At 35.6% G+C, this 18092-nt stretch overlaps 1 protein-coding gene across 1 annotated transcript; it reads left to right on the top strand.

Annotated features, from left to right (window-relative positions):
• The first annotated feature begins 213 nt into the window (after positions 1-213).
• LOC136855583 (histamine H1 receptor-like) lies at positions 214-10622 on the top strand. Its single transcript, XM_067132678.1, has 4 exons — positions 214-700; positions 746-966; positions 2430-2520; positions 6619-10622. Exons 1-4 carry the CDS (start codon positions 322-324, stop codon positions 7953-7955), a joined length of 2028 nt encoding a protein of 675 aa, XP_066988779.1. The 5' UTR covers positions 214-321; the 3' UTR covers positions 7956-10622.
• Positions 10623-18092: the final 7470 nt, after the last annotated feature.

Below are 18092 nucleotides of genomic sequence, written 5' to 3'. Positions count from 1 at the left end.
GCAGGCAATATTTAGAGAATAATGATACGTCAAAGACTTTCTCATCTCCTCTGATGGTAAATTCTGTGATTATTAATATTTTGATTATTAATATTTTACTTGTTGATGAGACCTAAAATGTAGTGAATAACGACAGTCGATTCAAAACTATCCATACTGGAGCTCAGTGACTCAAAACATTTATCTGTGAAAAATATCGTATCTGAAAATCACACAAAATATCTGCAATCCCTGAAGAAAGGTTGACCCTTACCATAACATAAAGTAATTGTTGGAAATCTATCTATCCTGGAATAGCAGATTACATTCAGCGGATTCGCAATGAACTTACAACCCTACTCCATAACAGAAATCGATACAACGCCTTTTAAGACGTACGACGAACTGAGCTCTAACAGTAGTCAGAAGGCAAGGGCTGGTAGCCATGGAATGATACCAAACTATGGAAGTTCTTCCAGTTCCGTCGGTTCTCGCATTCCAAGCAATAAATGCACTTCCTCCTCTTCTTCTGGTCCCTGCAATCACACCACCGCGGACGTCTTCCCATCCAGCCACCATCCGACTAAGGGCCTCTTCCATCCGAAAGACGTCTCTTACTGGAACCCGGATATCAACCGTCCGTTCTGGAAACTCGATGTCGGTGCACCCGGCTGGAACGTCACGGACCATCGACCCTGGAACGGCGCCGGAAACGAAACAAGCTGAACTTTCCTTTGACGCGTCCTGAACACCACCACTCACTTAGACAAACATTTTCCTGCTGGGGAAAACATTTCTCCAGTTGGGGAAAACATCGCTCACAGTAACGTGACTGTCACTGACGCAGGGGGCTTTGATGGGATTGATGAGTGGAGTACAGGGCTCTTGGCTGTTACCGGAATCTCTCTCTACACATTAGCCCTCTGCACAGCCGTTGGCAACGCTCTGGTCATTCACGCGATCAGAACGGAAAAGAGACTGCAGACGGTGAGTAGATAGTCCTTTTCAGCTCTTTGAACTCTGAGATTAAAAACTAAGAGAATGCAAAACTTTCTACCGAAACTATTTCATTTTCATTCAGTACTAAATAGCCACCCAAAATTCCCATTTGGTTACCTTGCAATGACTGAAGGAAATTCTGAGAACTTTTATGATCAAAACAATGTTTACTTGTACCCTTTCTTTGAAATTGTTAACCAGAATAAACAAGACATCTTAACGATTGCACAACATAAATGAACACGTTAAAAATAAGCCTTAAAGGTTAAACCCTAATTTCACGTACTTATAGCAGAATATTGAGAATTTGTGTCCGAAAAACGCCATGTCAACTATTTCTTACATGTGGTCAATTATTCGATTTTATCTTCAAAATGTACAAACAAACAAATTAACTAACAGACGAACAACTGTGACCTCTCATTGTTTCCTGAGAAACTGCAATATTTTCTTTCTTCAAGTTGATTTTTAACGAACGCCAACATCAATATCAGCCTCGATCCCTGCCGGGTATCTATGGTAAGCTGAAATGGTCCCCATGGTTCTAAAGACCGAGTGTTGACATGTCAGCTGTGGTGGCATCTGTGTTATCTATATAATTCTGTCTAATGACAGAAAAGCTTCACTTACCGTAATTAACACAAAATTCTTATGCTCTCTTGCAGCCTCTCTTCTGCTGAACACCACCTGTCATATTCTCTCCTTAGGGTCACGAACTAAAAGTTTCATGTCATGCAGCTAAACAAATTATTCTTCATGCCCCTGCCTATTTCCTTGCTTCAACTATTGTCCTTAAAATTCATAAATTATTTGTTACTTATCGTATAAGTTATACTGTTATTTTATTTTCCTTTATTCTCTTTTATAGAATATTCTTTACGTCTCAATTTCTTATTCCGTTGTAGGATACTTTCGTCATTAGGGCCGAAGAGTTAGTAGTATTTAAGTTTGCCAACGGCTATATCTCTTTATTGTACATGACTTCCTGCTAAGGGCCTATGCATCAACACCTACAGATATATTAAGGTTCTCCATACTAGAAGGCTAAACTCCTTCAAGACTGTTTGTGGTGTTTACGAAGCTCGCAGCTTCCCAAGTACTTCGCAGGTTACAATGCTTATGATTAATTACAATGTATTTCATTTCTTTGACGCTCTTCTATTCTCAACTCTGTTAGAGGTCTTTATGCATTTGTTCGTCCACCACCGATATCCTCTGGTTTGGGCATACACTGATCACATTATAAATATAAATATATATAATATATATATATATATATATATATATATATATATATATATAATATATATATATATATATATATATGTATGTATATATATATATATATATATATATATATATATATATTACATCACATGTATAAAAATTGCCATTAGGTATGAGTTGTTCATGCAAAGAAATTCAGTTTATCCAGATGCCTTTTATTCCAGGTATCGAATTTGTTCATCATGAGTCTGGCAGCTGCTGACCTTACAGTTGGAGTGATTGTCATGCCTATATCAGCTGCCTATGCTATGATGGGTGAGAAGCGACAAAAGTTATCTTTCGTTCTTTTGACGAGCACGTTAAATACTTACTATGTTGTGACTGGTTGATTGGTGTGCTTCTGTGATTAGGTAAATGTTCGTATCTAGTATTTCTGTAGCAATACTTTTTCGCTTTGTCTTACTTTCGAGTAGCTCTTGCTTCTATTTATGTGCGGATGTTGAAATGGTTCGTGTACTTAGCGAATCTTCAGTGAGAGCATTTGTAATGTTCTTTTGTACTTTCAAACAAAGCTTAATGTGTTTAGTAGGTTCTGATGCAATGCTAATTTTGTTTCTTTTGTTATTATTTTCGCCAATACAGTTATCATTCTTTAAAGATGCTGCTTCTTTACAAAGATCACTAACAATCAGACAAACTCCTAAAGGTTACTGATCATTATACGACAGTTCAAATAGCAACGTGTTAAAGCTTCACATCAAATGGCATCTTGCCAAGATAATTTTGTTTCAGATTACGAAACGCAAGTTTAATAACTTCAATATATATTTTCTTCGTCAAAGTAAAATTGAAATACAGAGGGAAACCTGGTGATGTGATTATGATGTGTTCCATTTTATACACAACTGTGGCAACAGAACATAACGAAGATAAGAGCTGCAAACAAAAACTGATTAAAATATTTTGAAATGTTTAAACTATTTACAGAACAGTGCAGTGAACAGAGCACACATTACATGACATTTCTTAAGGAATAAACCTTTCCGAGGCAGGGGAAGGGGCGTAAGAATGCGTTCGCTTCTCTTGATGCTAATGACAGGTTAAATCCTTTGAAAAAGACGACACAGTGAGCCGATCGCAAAACGTTCTCCATAGATATATTCCGGGTGAATGATTTAAAACCATCATTTGGTATATGGTAGCAAAGGAAATAGGCGGTTCTGGAAAATAATGGCTTATAGAGATGCCTTCGAAGTTTCCAGAGGAAAACAATGTTTATATACACCAGGTGATAACGAAAATGATGCCTAGCAGAATTGCTTTTGATGTCCAGCGAGCAGGTGAGTGTAAAGAGGGCGAAAGGAGACGAGCGTAGCGTACAATAATCCCACCACACAACTAAGTCACTGTACTGTATATCAGTCACAGCTGTGCACGGTACAATACAAATTCATATATGCTTTGCACTTTATTGTTACTGAATATCCATTTGCAAAGTATTATTTTCGTATTTTGCTAAATTCAATTAATCGTTCTGACGTTTCTTCCTCTTTTGCTTTTGCAAACATATTGCAGTAAAGCAAAACTATTCTGCTACAACGTAACACCTGAATCAGTATCTTAGTATTCAAACTCATCAAAGAAAAATCTCTTAATACAAATCTGATCACCGAGGGCTAGCGTAAAAGCATACGAAAAATATAACTAAAGGTAAAACTTATTCATTGTATTGGAATGCAAAAATATATATTGAAACAGAAAAGACATATTACATATTGTTTCTCATAAGGATTATTCCGCATAACGAAATCCTATAAGCTGTAAAAATAGCTTAAAATTTGCATTTATTGTGGATTTTTTTTACTTATTCAACAGCAAGAAATATAAAACAAAACTGGAATAAATCCTAAGTATATCAGTCAAAGCAGATGATTAAACACAAAAAATATATATATAGAATTGGAAAAAAGTTTATAATTTTATGTCAATTATTTTAAATTACAGTTTCTAATCTTCTTGTCTCCAACTCTGATGATTCCTCTGGACTGAGCCCGGCCTTAATTCTTGCCTCACTGTCTGGAATCCCAGCTTCAAACTAAATAAGTCAGCGCGATAAAACCCTTTTTTCAGCTTCAGACGCCTCACTGAATATGAGTTTCGCTTTTCGTGATAGAAATCTGATGCTCATGAAAACGATTTTGGCACAGGTTATTTTCAAAAGAGCCTTGGCGAAATTATTTAAGGTCGAAGTGGAATTCTGGCAAAGTCTCATTATTTCATAGCATGAATTATTTCCACGGGGTTTCATAAATACAATGAAGTGCATCAGTACAGTACTTGTCATTCTCTCTATAATGTGGCATCTAATTACTGTTAATTCTCAAGTTTTTGCAATCCTAGATTGCAAATAGTTAAGTATAAATTTCTTCTTTCAGTGAATGTAAATTACTGTTGATCAGCAATTTTCGTGCATGTTTTGGGTCTTGTCTTGTTTTATACTGAATTCTTTCTTTGTCTTCCTGTTCTCTTCATGTGGTACCACAGTAGTTAACATCCCTGCTTTTAATTTCCTTTATCTGGAGAATAATCTTGCTGTATATTACGTAACTGTTACTAATTTTACTATTTTTTCGTTATAATCTACCTATTGTATCTTTCTGAATTCTGATAATCAATACATTATTTCCCATTTTGTTATGGTCTTATCAATAATAATTAATTTAACTTACTTCTCTAATGGGCACTACATTTTGCCTATAGTCATTTAAGTCTTGCTCATTTGATAAGTCATGGTAAGCTGACTGAACAAAAGCATGGTGTCAATATGATCTACTGGTCACTTCTCCCAGATATATATGAATTATCAATAGCCACAATGACCTCTAAATTTTTGGATAACTTTTCACTGCCAGCACTGATCCCATATGAGCAGATGAAGATTCGCTTCCTTCACGAATGGCGCTTAAACCTACGCGTGATACTAAACTAGCAGTACTCTCTCTCTTACTAACGCAAGTGAGTTTTATCCCACTACTGTAAGAAAGAGAATCTTCATCTATCTCACCTGGATTCAAGGCTTGCAGTGAAATGCATATCTAAAAAGTATGAGGAAATCAAGCGGTTATGGGGGCTAGAACGGTCATCCGTTAGTCGACTTCCATTCCTAGCCTGCCAGCCTAATGTACAGTATTTCAAGACTTATGTATAGGTACTAGGAATCAACATGAATTATTGAATATGAATGATGTAATAACCCTATTTCTGAAGATACTGAACAGCTGGCTGCCCTTGTACTTGACCTGTGTATCAATAAGCAAACTATCTCAGTCCTGTATGGATATACCGAGCTAGCTTTTTCCATAACTGGCAGAACACTTCCAAACTATATGTTATTAAAGTATAAAACTTGTATATTCACATCATAGTTTGTGCCTGTTATCTGTGGTTTCGATACTGGACCATTTCAAACTGTCACACTTAACCTTGTCTCATAGCAATATGCCACTAGACTCCTCGAAAGAACTACAACCAAATATACAAGTATTTCTCCTAATGTTTAAAATACGGATATTTTATACTTGAAAATGTTTTCGGGAAATATCCTCCAAGCATTTTCTCTAGCACGTCGATAACTAGGGATCGGTTATAAATGCAAATATTTAAAATGGCGAGCCCTCGCTTCCTAGTTGCCTAATAATTTGTCATAATTTTTCGTTTTGAGTATTATGCAATTCCTTGATCTATTTACCTACCCAGTATTTATTTTTCTCAGAATATTACCCGCTTCATGATGCGCCAGCTGTATCAGATTGGTTGTATTTTGTGGCCGTAATCGTTATATATAATAAATATGGTGAGATCATGGTATTCTGTAAAGCCTTATCTGTCGTTGTCTATATTTTCCTCGTTTTCTTTTTTATTCCATTTTGTTTACAGAGACACACGATTTTACTTTTTGTAACAAAATGAATGGCACTGAATACAGTGACAGTGAAAAGAATAAGGCAGCTTTGCTACTCTTTTTGAAAGCATATCTTTATTCTATTAACCTCGTAGAAAACACAAACAGCCTTCTTAATTTAAAAAAAACTATATTCAGTTGTCTTTCTAATGCCATCAGACTTAGTTCTACCAACTGGAATGAATATACATTATAATAATTATTCATAAAAATCTGTTATAACTTTCTGTTCCTTGTTATAACAGATTAAACGTGATTCCCTGCTATGGAGATACAGTCTTAAACAAAATAGAAACTGAACCAGATTAAATAAAATTTTATAACTATTTGTTAAATTATTCAAAGTCGAATGGACATCATATTAACACATAAATCATAAATATAAAATTGACGTTATTTTAGGTTTTTCAAATCACTTAAAAACTTTTACATTAAACGTTTCTGTTTTACAGGTAACTGGAAACTGGGCTTGCCTGTATGTCAGTTCTGGCTAGCCGCCGACTACACTGCATCAACAGCTTCCATCTTCAACTTGGTGATTTTATCGCTGGACCGATATTGGTCCATAACAGCTCCTTTACGTTATTTAAGAAGAAGAACAAGAAGAAGAGCATGGGTCATGATAGGAGCTTCTTGGGCGGCAGCAATGGCTTGGTTAGTTCCAGTGCTAGCATGGCATCATCTTGCACTGGACGGCATTCGTCATCAACCCGAACACGTCTGTGAAACAGAGTTCACCAACAATGTACCATTTAAAGCAGTCACCGCTGCACTCAACTTCTATCTTCCATCAGCTCTTATGCTGTACCTCTACTGCCGAATTTTCCGAGAAATACAAACACGGCAAGCTCTTGGGAGAGTTAATTTTTCCAGCCACGATGTACCAAACGACTCCTGCAGTGAGGTGGAACGAGTACAGAGACACATTCATGGTTCAAAGAATTCTCAGCCACATGATATCCCTACGATTACCACAACGGCTGAACGAAGTCAGTTTCGAAGTCTTACCATAGTCACTCCTGGAAGACATGACTGTTCTCATTTTTCAGGTGTGACAGTTAGTGTTGAGTATCTTCCAGAGGATTCTGGACAGAGTTCTCCAACTCTTAATCACCAGTATCCAAACCAGCAAAGTTTACAAACACAGCAACAGTCTCAGCAACAGCAGCAACTACTACAACAGCAGCAACTTCGACGTCAAAATACAAATAGGTTAAGTCCCCATCATAATCACATCCACTGCTATCAAAGTACTACAAGGCCTCATTCCTCATGGGATCCATCCAATGATTCCAATAAGTGGAGGTGTAGCTGGCGCCTTAGCAGTATGTCAAGAACACAAGGAAGTGGAGGAGGTGAAGGAGGTATCACCCCAGGACATGCATCCTCCAGCGAAGCTAGCACCAATGGAACTGGCAAGAAAAGGTCTATGGGATGTGCAAACAGTAATGCAGCTACTGCTGGTCGTCGTATGGAAGGTGTGAACTTGGCCAAGGAGCGCAAAGCAGCACGTCAACTAGGAGTGATTGTAGGAGCATTTATGGCCTGCTGGGTTCCTTATTTCACACTGTTTCCCATCATGGCCCTCTGCGATAACTGTGTGCCTCCTCAAGCACACACAGCAACTATATGGTTGGGATACTTGAATTCTACTCTCAACCCAGTCCTATATCCTCTCTGCAACCACAACTTTCGAAGGGCATTTGCTAGAATGCTGCGACTTCCTTTGCGCAAACCTCACAACCAAGCAAATGCACACAGAGTGGCTACTATTACTATTGGTCACTGACACCAGACATCTAGGTATCTTGCAATATACTAATATACAGGGAACAAAGTAGGATAAGTGATGAAACATATTGATTTAATAACTCATCATATGTATATACATATATGTTTATAATATGAGTAGTTTTCTCCATATGTAGAACCTTCTTGTTTACAACAGCTTTTAATAACTGTATGTAAAAGTTTATATACGATGAAATACCCATATCACAGAATGGTCAAGGTGCTACCAATCTATCTATTATGTCTGAACAAATTATATTACAAGGTTATGGCTGTATGCTAATCAGTAATGATCCTATCAGTCTTTTAACATTCCATTAACAAAATGTAATAATCCTATTAGCATATCCACTTCCACTCAATTTGACTAGGTCCTGTAGTGATTTTAGAGCATTCCTAAACTAATTGATGTAATACAATTCCTGACAATAAGACAACCAAACCCAACGGGGTTCATGAACTTAAAGATTTTCAAACTTAAACAGCATTTTATCATGAATCTGATTACTCCTTTTACTCAATGGTTATCATAAAAAAAATCCATCATAACAAAAGTCTCCGTGAGAAGTTGAATCTTCATAGAACTGTCTTAAATATCACTCTTAACGCTTAATGTGGGAGATCTAAGATAGGCAGTTCAACATGTGAAGGTCTAAATGGCAGTTTCAAACTGAGTTAAGATGCCGAGTTGAAAATGAGCGCTCTACCAGACTGTGAATGTGAGTGAGAATAAACATTTTATGTTTCCTGTACATAATTTTTTTACAAAGATCCAAGACAAGCTGAGCATCTCGTCCTATGAAGTGACGTCAAAATCCAGACCTAGAAATCAGTGGGATCTGACCTAAATATACGGTTTTGAAAGTAATTTTACTATGAAAATTTATATGAAGGGAATTCACGTAACCTAGAGGTTGTTTGTTTCTAAAGGAAATCACATGACATATCACCTCGAGTTATTCCTCCAAGCAATCTCGCAGTACCAGAAAGAGCAAGGACAATGAGATGGCTCTTCTTGTCTGATCTTTAATTCTCATAAAACAGAAATAATGAAACTATGACAAGACCAGTACAACCAGTGTATTAAAACCTATATTTTATGTAATCAATCATAAATAAGTATTGGATATTGTGTTGAAGTAGAGCAGTTGCTTATTTCTACCCATGCTCACTGCGATTACCTCTTCATTTTTCATGAGACACCTAGACATCTGTTACGTTTCTAATTTTCGTTCGAGGTATGGAACCCCGGCTTCTTTCCATCAAATTCGGTTGTTTCAGTGATACTCTTTATTGTGATTAGTATTATTATTCACGATGCACTCATTTCCATTTGTGACAAGCTAAAAAGGGTCGTTAAAATATTGGTCGAAATAACATACGATAGCAAAAAGTAGAGGATATTTCCTGAACGAATACTACCATTCTCATTCCATGAAACTTGGAATCTACTTAATTAAAAGTTTGAGTCTTCTGTCAGCCAGTCATCTCTTCCAAAGCATAATTCTCTCTCTCTCTCTCTCTCTCTCTCTCTCTCTCTCTCTCTCTCTCTCTCTCTGATATAAATGTGTGTATGCATACGATCCCAACGTAGTTGATCCTGAAAAAATGACAGGCAGTTATTCATTATACTGTTCTCCCAAGAAAAGCAAAACGAAGAGCGCATAACTCTGAAAATCTGCTCATCCAACTGTACCTAAGGCGACTGCATGATTAGAAAATTGTCTTAGCAAAATAGTCTGCGTGTTCCATTTTTAAATGTTATTTTTTCTGCAACCATTATGCTAACCAGGGCAATTATCATATGAAAACTGCACATACGTAGAAATTAAGACAACTGAGTTTATATCGTTGTAATTCCGAATGAAATACTTTCTTCCATATTAGAGATATAGTGCACATACTCACTTACATAAAAATTAGGCTTATTTTCTACCTTGAGAAAGCTGAATATTTTAATATATAATATGGAGAAAGCAGCCTCCACTCACTGTTTAACTGTTGTTGACTGTTAAAACACCACAACATTTGTTTTTAATTTTTGCCTTTCATTTATAGCATCTTTTCTTCAAGGAAAAAAATATGAGCAACAAACGAAGAATAAAATATAGATCTTAAAAATAGCAAATGATTGCAATATTGACTATCGATGTCGGTTGCTCAGGATAATTGTTCCTTATTGGGATGATGATTCTCTTGACATATCTGTGCCAAATGACTCCCATTCAGCAACAACAACAAAAAAGGACGAGGGGGTGACAAGCAGGAGGGGGAAGAAGAAGGAGGAAGATTAGAAAACCGAGGCATAAAAATGGATGATTGTCAATTTGTTCGTTATTTGTTTTGAATTTTCATCTTTACACCGTGGAACACTTAACTGAAATTTGTTACTAGAAAGCATTGCCACGTCTAATTTACAGTTTGGAATGTAGAAAACAGTGCCCGATCTTGACCAGTCTCTTTATATTCGCAAACGATTTATTCTCAGTTTTGCATTCCAAGATGGAAAGCTCTATAATATTGAAGGACACTTTTAAAACGATACTTAATTAAGTCTTACACGATTATTCATAATATATTACTCAAGGAATTCATCTACTTATCAGGACGAAATTCGCTGGTTTCTGGTAAAACAGAAAACAAAAAAATACGACAAAAAGAAAAATTAATACATTTTTTCATGCACATCATTTTGTAAGTATATATAAGCATACTATATCAGCATATTATGTATGCATACACGCATTCATGTCCATGTTTACATCTCTACGTACTGCTATATGTATACCAGAGTGAGATAATATAAGTGGTGATAATTTTCACAAAACTTAAAACCTTGTTTATATACAAAGCAATTTTACTCATGTCTCCTACTGCGTGAAAGCATGTTCGAAAAGATGGGGTATATTTACCAGTCTTACAATAAACCAAAACATTATCAGCAGAGAAGGAAAATGCTTAACCTCTAACTTTCAAAAGAGACGAGAAGTGAATCAAACTCATTGAAAGTTTACAACTGATTCTGCCATGGGTGAATATATAGCAAGAGGTTTTAACCAATTTTAGAGACCAGATGTATTTATTGGTGAAAAAAAATGTCCGAAGCAACAAGAGAGACTTTGATAATGAAGGACATTTTTCCACAGAGTATCTAATAGTAAAATACAATTTAATAATCAATTCCCTGATGAAATATGTTTCCTTAGAAAATATATTATGATTATATACATCGCTCCAGAAAACAAATGACTCCAAATCGTAGCTGGGAAAGCGTTTGGCATGAAGAGCCTAGGAACCATTTGACGATCAGAAAACACTCTGCCCTACAGAGTAGTAATCGTTACGTAAGAGTTATAAAGGATGTAAAAAGTAATTAGCCACAAAATCATTTGTTCTCGTAAAGCAACCCCACAGAATTATCCATACGCACAAAATGTCGACAGGTGTGAAAACCTTCGCAATCAATAACTTTTATAATGCCACCTTAGTTAAGCTTAGGCACAAAGTATTTACTCATGTTCATTTCTTAAATATCGTAGTTCTGGATGACAATAGGATAGTAAAAAGTTGCATCTAAAAACGATTCTTGATAACATTGCAAATATACACAGTATACAGAGATTTAGACCTTAGAAAGAATTATTACACTGCATATATTTCTACTTTTTCTACGAATAAGGAAGTTGTTTTATTAGACCAGGATGACAAGGAATCTGTCAACAGATTATGAGCAAATGTCTAAAATAGTTATTTTTTCTAATACTTTAAACTTTGTTACAATGCTTTTTTGGTAACAGAATGCACAAGGATTAATTTCCACACTGAAAGGAAAAATTAATCATTCCTATTTGCCGCATATCGTACTTCACGCGACTATTCCATGTTTCAAAGAAAAGTCATATCTATCCTTTCTACCATATTTGCTGCTTACACCACCCATCTGATTTTGAAGGACAACAGCAGTTACCCTAGCACTGCTATCACAGAACTCATTCATCGTTATTTCATTCACTTTATAGGTTTGACAGCGTTCAACAAAGTCTGACCTACGTGGAAAAAACTGCCTTCTAAACACAAAATCGGTGACCAATCTTTGAACATGCAAGACGAAGAAATCTTTGAGACAGATTCACTATAGAAATGGCCTCCAACGATAACAAGATCAACTTTCTCATCTTTCATATGGGACTACGTAAGGTTCGCAGAACAGTCTCTCACAAACAGTAAAACAATTTATGACCCTATTAGCACCCCTCTGCCCGCACGCGCGTTCATTACCATATCATCCCCAAAATCTTTCCTGACCACCGCCAAGTTGTATGTAGTGTGGAACAATCCAGCATCCCGTGACTCTTCTAAGCTCAGTGTGCAACCCTGTGATCATTGACACCATTGTTATTAAATAAAAAAGATACATACATTGCTTACAAGTTTCATTAACCTTATATATATATACTTATGTATTGTAACTAGGTAATACAAAACTCACAAAACTCACAAACACACACACACACACACACACACACACACACATATATATATATATATATATATATATATATATATATATATATATATATATATATATATATATATATATATATATATACCTTACTAGTCAGGTAAACGACCATACCTAATGCGCCACCAAAAAAGAATCCCCAGTTGACAAGTGCTTTTGGCAGAAGCACTTAACAGTTATGATTATCTTTTTATAATTGATATGTACTTCTGCGCCGACCAGGATTCGATCCGTGGCATAGTTAGAAACAATGATAGATAGCCCTGTAGTTAGAGTTGCTGTCTATCGTTGGTTCGAATTCTGGCCAGTGCAGAGGCACTTATCAATCTTAATTCCCCGTAGAGCGACGCCCAAGGTATATCGAACTCGAAATATAAATATATATATATATATTATATATATATATATATATATATATATATATATATATATATATATATATATATATAATGTATATATATATACATATCTATATATATGAGCCTACTGCCTTCTGGACATGGTAAATATCTAAATTGGATATACTACTCTGGTATACAAGAACCTAATATATTTGAGTGGGCTTACGCAAGACTCAAAGATATTGTACTGATGATATTCTATTAGCCGGTTACAGGCATAATCTGATACTTCATTAATCTAGTGCAGTGGTCTTCAAACTTTTTAAGACCGTGGCCCACTTTAGGTTTCCCAATATTCATGGCCTACTGCCTTCAGATTTAGCATATAAATTATCTTCATAATAAAACATACGGTACCAGGTACTTAAGGAACTTGTTTACATTTTCTTAATATGTTCAAACAGAATTTTCATAAATGCATTATATGGTAAATGCATCTAAGAATTTTCATGATATTTAAATTTAATAACCCAGAAATCAATGACTGAACTTTGATTATTGTAAATAAAATTCATGTACTGAACCTTACGGCTTGAAACATGGCCAAAAGATAAACATAAAACACAACTTCTCTGCTGTTCATGGTAACCACTGGCTCAGGTTAGGCAGCTAATAAGATGGATGTCCTTGTTTCATATCTACAAGTTTATCAAATCGGGGATAATTGTGGACAAGACACATTGCATGTCATCCTCCACCTCTAAGCGGTTTCTTGCTTTTGTTTTGATTTGAAGCAAGGGAAAAAGCCTGATTCGCATAAGTGAGTGGAGGAGAAAGGTAGAAGTGTTTTCAGTGCACGCTACCAATTCTAGGTATGATGCATACTCGAGCCCAGAATTCCTGTACGAAGAGCTCTTTTTGCAAACACTTTACACCGGAATCAAATTTCATTTCAAGTATTCATCTTGGTCAGGGTCTGGCACAGAATCTGGCTCAATATTAAATGGATCTGCTATAAATGACAGCTCTATGGATTCAAGATCAGGAGAGTATCTGGAAAATTCTTGACCCTAATTTTGAAGGTGGTTGATTATTTCATTTTGAAGACAAGGATCTAGTTCTTTTTCACCTTCAACAACTTCTCACAAAAATTCTCAAACATTGCAAAATTACCAGCATTAATTTTCCTAACCCAGTTCTGGATCTTAGCAATGAAGGCACGCAATGAATCAACAAAATGAGTTACAGTTTTGTCTTTACACTTTTTAGATCTTTATTTCTTTTGTTTTTATTGTATTCTCTTATTTTTTTATATAGTTAATTTTTTATTGTAATCTAGTTAAATGTCCATGGCCCACCTGAAAACTTCCTGTGGGCCATTAAGATCGCTGATCTAGTGCATAAACTGTCATGATATTTCATTATACTTATATTACAATAATCATAACAAGAGCACAGATATAATTTCATACTTGAAATATTACTAACTGGCATAAAGCTTGGCCTTTCACAATGTCATCACTTTATAAAATGCCATCCAACATTGCTTCTCAGTATGAGAAATGACCTTCAGTGTCAATGATCATTTTGGAAAAGAGCATTCCGCCTTATTCACATGCGATTCAAGAACATGATTGGAAAATTACTGTCATTTTATAGACGGCTTCAACATTACCAGTCGCTGCGAAGGATGGATTTTAACTGGATAGATTTTAATATTGCAGATCACGCTCTGTTATGACAATCTATATAACTAAGTACCACTAGATATGGTTCTAGAAAGTAATCAAAGATTTTGTGATACTACAACTAGAGGGTTAATATCAACCTTCGAAGAATGACTTTCGAATAATTGTTTTCTAATTTCCCCTACCTATTTCACTGACTGATATGAATAAAGACAGACACGAAAGCCAATTTATAAAAAAAAATTTACCATTCAATCAAACTTTGAATAATGTAACGCTTACCCTGCATGGGTCAACCAAAAAAAAATAACAAAAAGTTAGCCTGTTACTGGATTGCAGGGGAAATTACGAGACATACGCACTTATGTAACCGCGAGCACATGCAACGACGAATACGAACTGAGATGTGAAATGTTCGTATTCACGAAAACTACCTCACACTTTCATTTCACCTGACAGTAAAACTGTTCTGGAACAGCAATTCTTTAGGTTTCAAGAATTAAACAAGTAAAGAATGCGCCGAACTTTCTTCGGCGCAATCGAGTTTTCTGTACAGCTTATAATCAAGGCCACCGAAAATAGATCTATCTTTCGGTGATCTCTGTATAATGCTGTATGAGCCGCAGCCCATGAAACCTTAACCACGGCCCGGTGGTGGCCTGGCCTGTATCGTTGCCAGACGGACGATTATGATTAACTTTAATCTTAAGTAAAATAAAAACCAGAGAGGCTAGAGTGCTGCAATTTGGTACGTTTGACGATTGGAGGGTGGATGATCAACATACCAATTTGCAGCCTTCTAGCCTCAGTAGTTCATAAGACCTGAGGGCGGAGAGAAAAAGTGCGGCTAGAAAAAATTCCGGACGAACAGACCAAGCCGGCACAATAGTTTTCTTTTCAGAAAACTAAAACAAAAAAGATCCAAGTCAAGGAGCCTGTAGTTGTAAAACACACACACACATATTTATGCGCGCGCGTGTGTGTGTGTGTGTGTGTGTAAGTGAGGCACAAAAGTAGAACCCCAGAAAATACTAGATAACAGAGCACACTGACAAGGGAAGCACACAGCCGCACTATATCACTGAACAGACAAGACAAATAAACTTGTGTACAGTGAACTTAAGATTCACATATTCAAAACACAAATGGAAATAAGAAAAAATAAGATAATTAAGGTACGTCAAATTGCTAGTTGCGAGCATCGGGATTAAAGCAGTCATGAGAAATTTCAAAGGAAAACTATTTCAAAGGCTAAGAAAAAGGGCCTAAATGCCATCATCTTACGAAGTGAACAAAACTGGAAAATTATAGAAAACGCCGAAAGTCAACAATTTAACCCACATAAAGAAAGTCAACAATTTAACCCACATAAAGAAAATGTGTGAATGGCTTTTACTTTTTAATGAATACAGATTCGCATCTTGAATAAAGGAAACCCACGGGAGGTATTGAAGGTACGAAGAAAAGAGAAATTACTTATTCCAAGATCTATAAATTACATACGTTGTATATAATAAGCCTGTCTCTTCAGAGCAAATCCTAAATTATTTGCAAAATAAGAAAAAAAGTGAGAGAATATGAAAATTTAAAACTAAACAGACTAATTTAGATTTATGAACTAGGTTACCAACAGAACAGGTTTCAAATGAGTTCTAAGAGACCAACGGAGGCGTGCCTTTCTAAATCTATAAAAGTATTCAAAAGCCATGCTGAATAAGTCTCTGTAGGGAAAATTAGTAACGAACAGGAGAAAAAATATTCATTTACAGAAACTGATACGTACTGCATTATTCTTAAAAGTTAACTAAACCATAGATGGCACTAATCTCGGAGACGAAGAGGTTTAGCTTCCATTTAAAATAAGGTAATTTTAAGTGCCCAGTGCGTGACGATTACGATAAAATATCCAATTACCAATATCGCAAGTCTTGCTTGTCTTGGCTGGGAACTATCTGGATACTGTTATGCACTTTCAAATATGAACATTTTACCATTCATCTTGGAGTTACCATACGTAAAAGATGCAGGGAACTTGGGAGATATTTCAAAAGACTGTTTCAGCTTAGGATATGTAAGTCAGGAGCAGACAAATATGCAGGTGTACTAAACGGGAATTACAAATGATGAATAAGAGTGATATAAATTAACCTTCGAATTTGCATTTATTAAAAGTAAAAAAAAAAAAAAAATAGGGCAAGACACGTGCGTTTTGCCACATTCTTTTACGGTTTGTGGATCCTGAGAGAAGCAGGTGGGCATTTGGAAATAATTTCTCTACTGAGTTTTTGAGAAATGCAGAAAATTGTTATGCTTCTATAAATAAACAAATCAAAACTATCAAGAGCGCTTAGAAAATGACTGTCACTGAAACGTAGATGAATCATCCCACCCAAAGACACCGATATTTCTATCAACCACGACAAGTACGCAGTTAAAATAACCTTGAAGTCTTGAATTACGTGATAATTTAGTAATATATTTCATACTTCGTCGCATTTTTTGATATTCTCATTTTATGGGGGTTATTTCAATTACATAATAAAAACAGCGGCATTTCTTATGTAACCATCGGCGTTGGTTAAGCGCAATTTTGCGATGTCTAGCCCAACAAGTTAAACTACGTGTGAAAGTAACTAAAAGTTGAGTAACATGAATACATTTTAAACATCTCCCTTGCTTTTAAACTCTCCTAAAGACACTGTGTGATATATATGTTTTAATATGACAGGTTTACAGGAGTGTACAGTCTTCAATCGGCAGAGTAATGGGATTTCACTAGTTTCAGAAAACGAGATCATTTTCTTTTTCCATTCTGTTACGTTATTTTTTCGGCAATTTACAGTAGAGGATAAACAACGAAGCAAAGTATCTCATTGGCATGAAAACTTAATACATTGTTAAAAAACATTATTTTAATCTTAGGAAACCATTTTTCTTTTAGAACTTTGTACTCCTGTCCCCGGATATAGAGCATGCAATCACTTTGTTAAAAGATGGCAACACTAGTATATATACCTATAATTCACTGTTTAGACACTATATATATATATATATATATATATATATATATATATATATATATATATATATATATATATATATATATATATATATATATATATATATATATATATGTATATGTATATATATATATATATATATATATATATATATATATATATATATATATATATATATATATATATATATATATATGAATGTCTTTTCCTGTAATACTACAGTGTAATATGAAAATAAGAAGGCCCATAAAACACTATTTAAACGTTGAAACCATATATTTCGGGCACTTGTTTCTGTGCCCCTGTTCACTGGTAGAATATGGACAGGTGGAAAGTTACAATGGTATATATACAAAAACATGAAGGTGTGGCCTTAGGCCTCCGATGTTATGGAGGTGGCGTTTCTTAAGAAGGAGGAGAATGACCAAATTCCCTAGTGGTTTTTGGCCTCATTAGCTCCCGTTTGGCGATGGATCTGGCGGTCGCGTTTCTTGGGTCATCTTCAGGAGGGGTTTGAGGATTAAGGTGTCGATGGCGTCCGATTTCCAATGTCCTCCTGACAGG

Source organism: Macrobrachium rosenbergii, chromosome 32 (genome assembly GCF_040412425.1).
Source record: "Macrobrachium rosenbergii isolate ZJJX-2024 chromosome 32, ASM4041242v1, whole genome shotgun sequence".
NCBI lineage: Eukaryota > Metazoa > Arthropoda > Malacostraca > Decapoda > Palaemonidae > Macrobrachium > Macrobrachium rosenbergii.
This window is presented reverse-complemented; position numbering and strand designations above follow the sequence as displayed.

Excerpts from the sequence above, each read along its gene's own strand:
- LOC136855583 (XM_067132678.1), top strand. The coding sequence starts at position 322 with ATGAACTTACAACCCTACTCCATAACAGAAATCGATACAACGCCTTTT. Across the intron at positions 701-745 it reads CGGCGCCGGAAACGAAACAA|ACAAACATTTTCCTGCTGGG; the intron begins GCTGAACTTTCC and ends CCACTCACTTAG. Across the intron at positions 967-2,429 it reads CGGAAAAGAGACTGCAGACG|GTATCGAATTTGTTCATCAT; the intron begins GTGAGTAGATAG and ends CTTTTATTCCAG.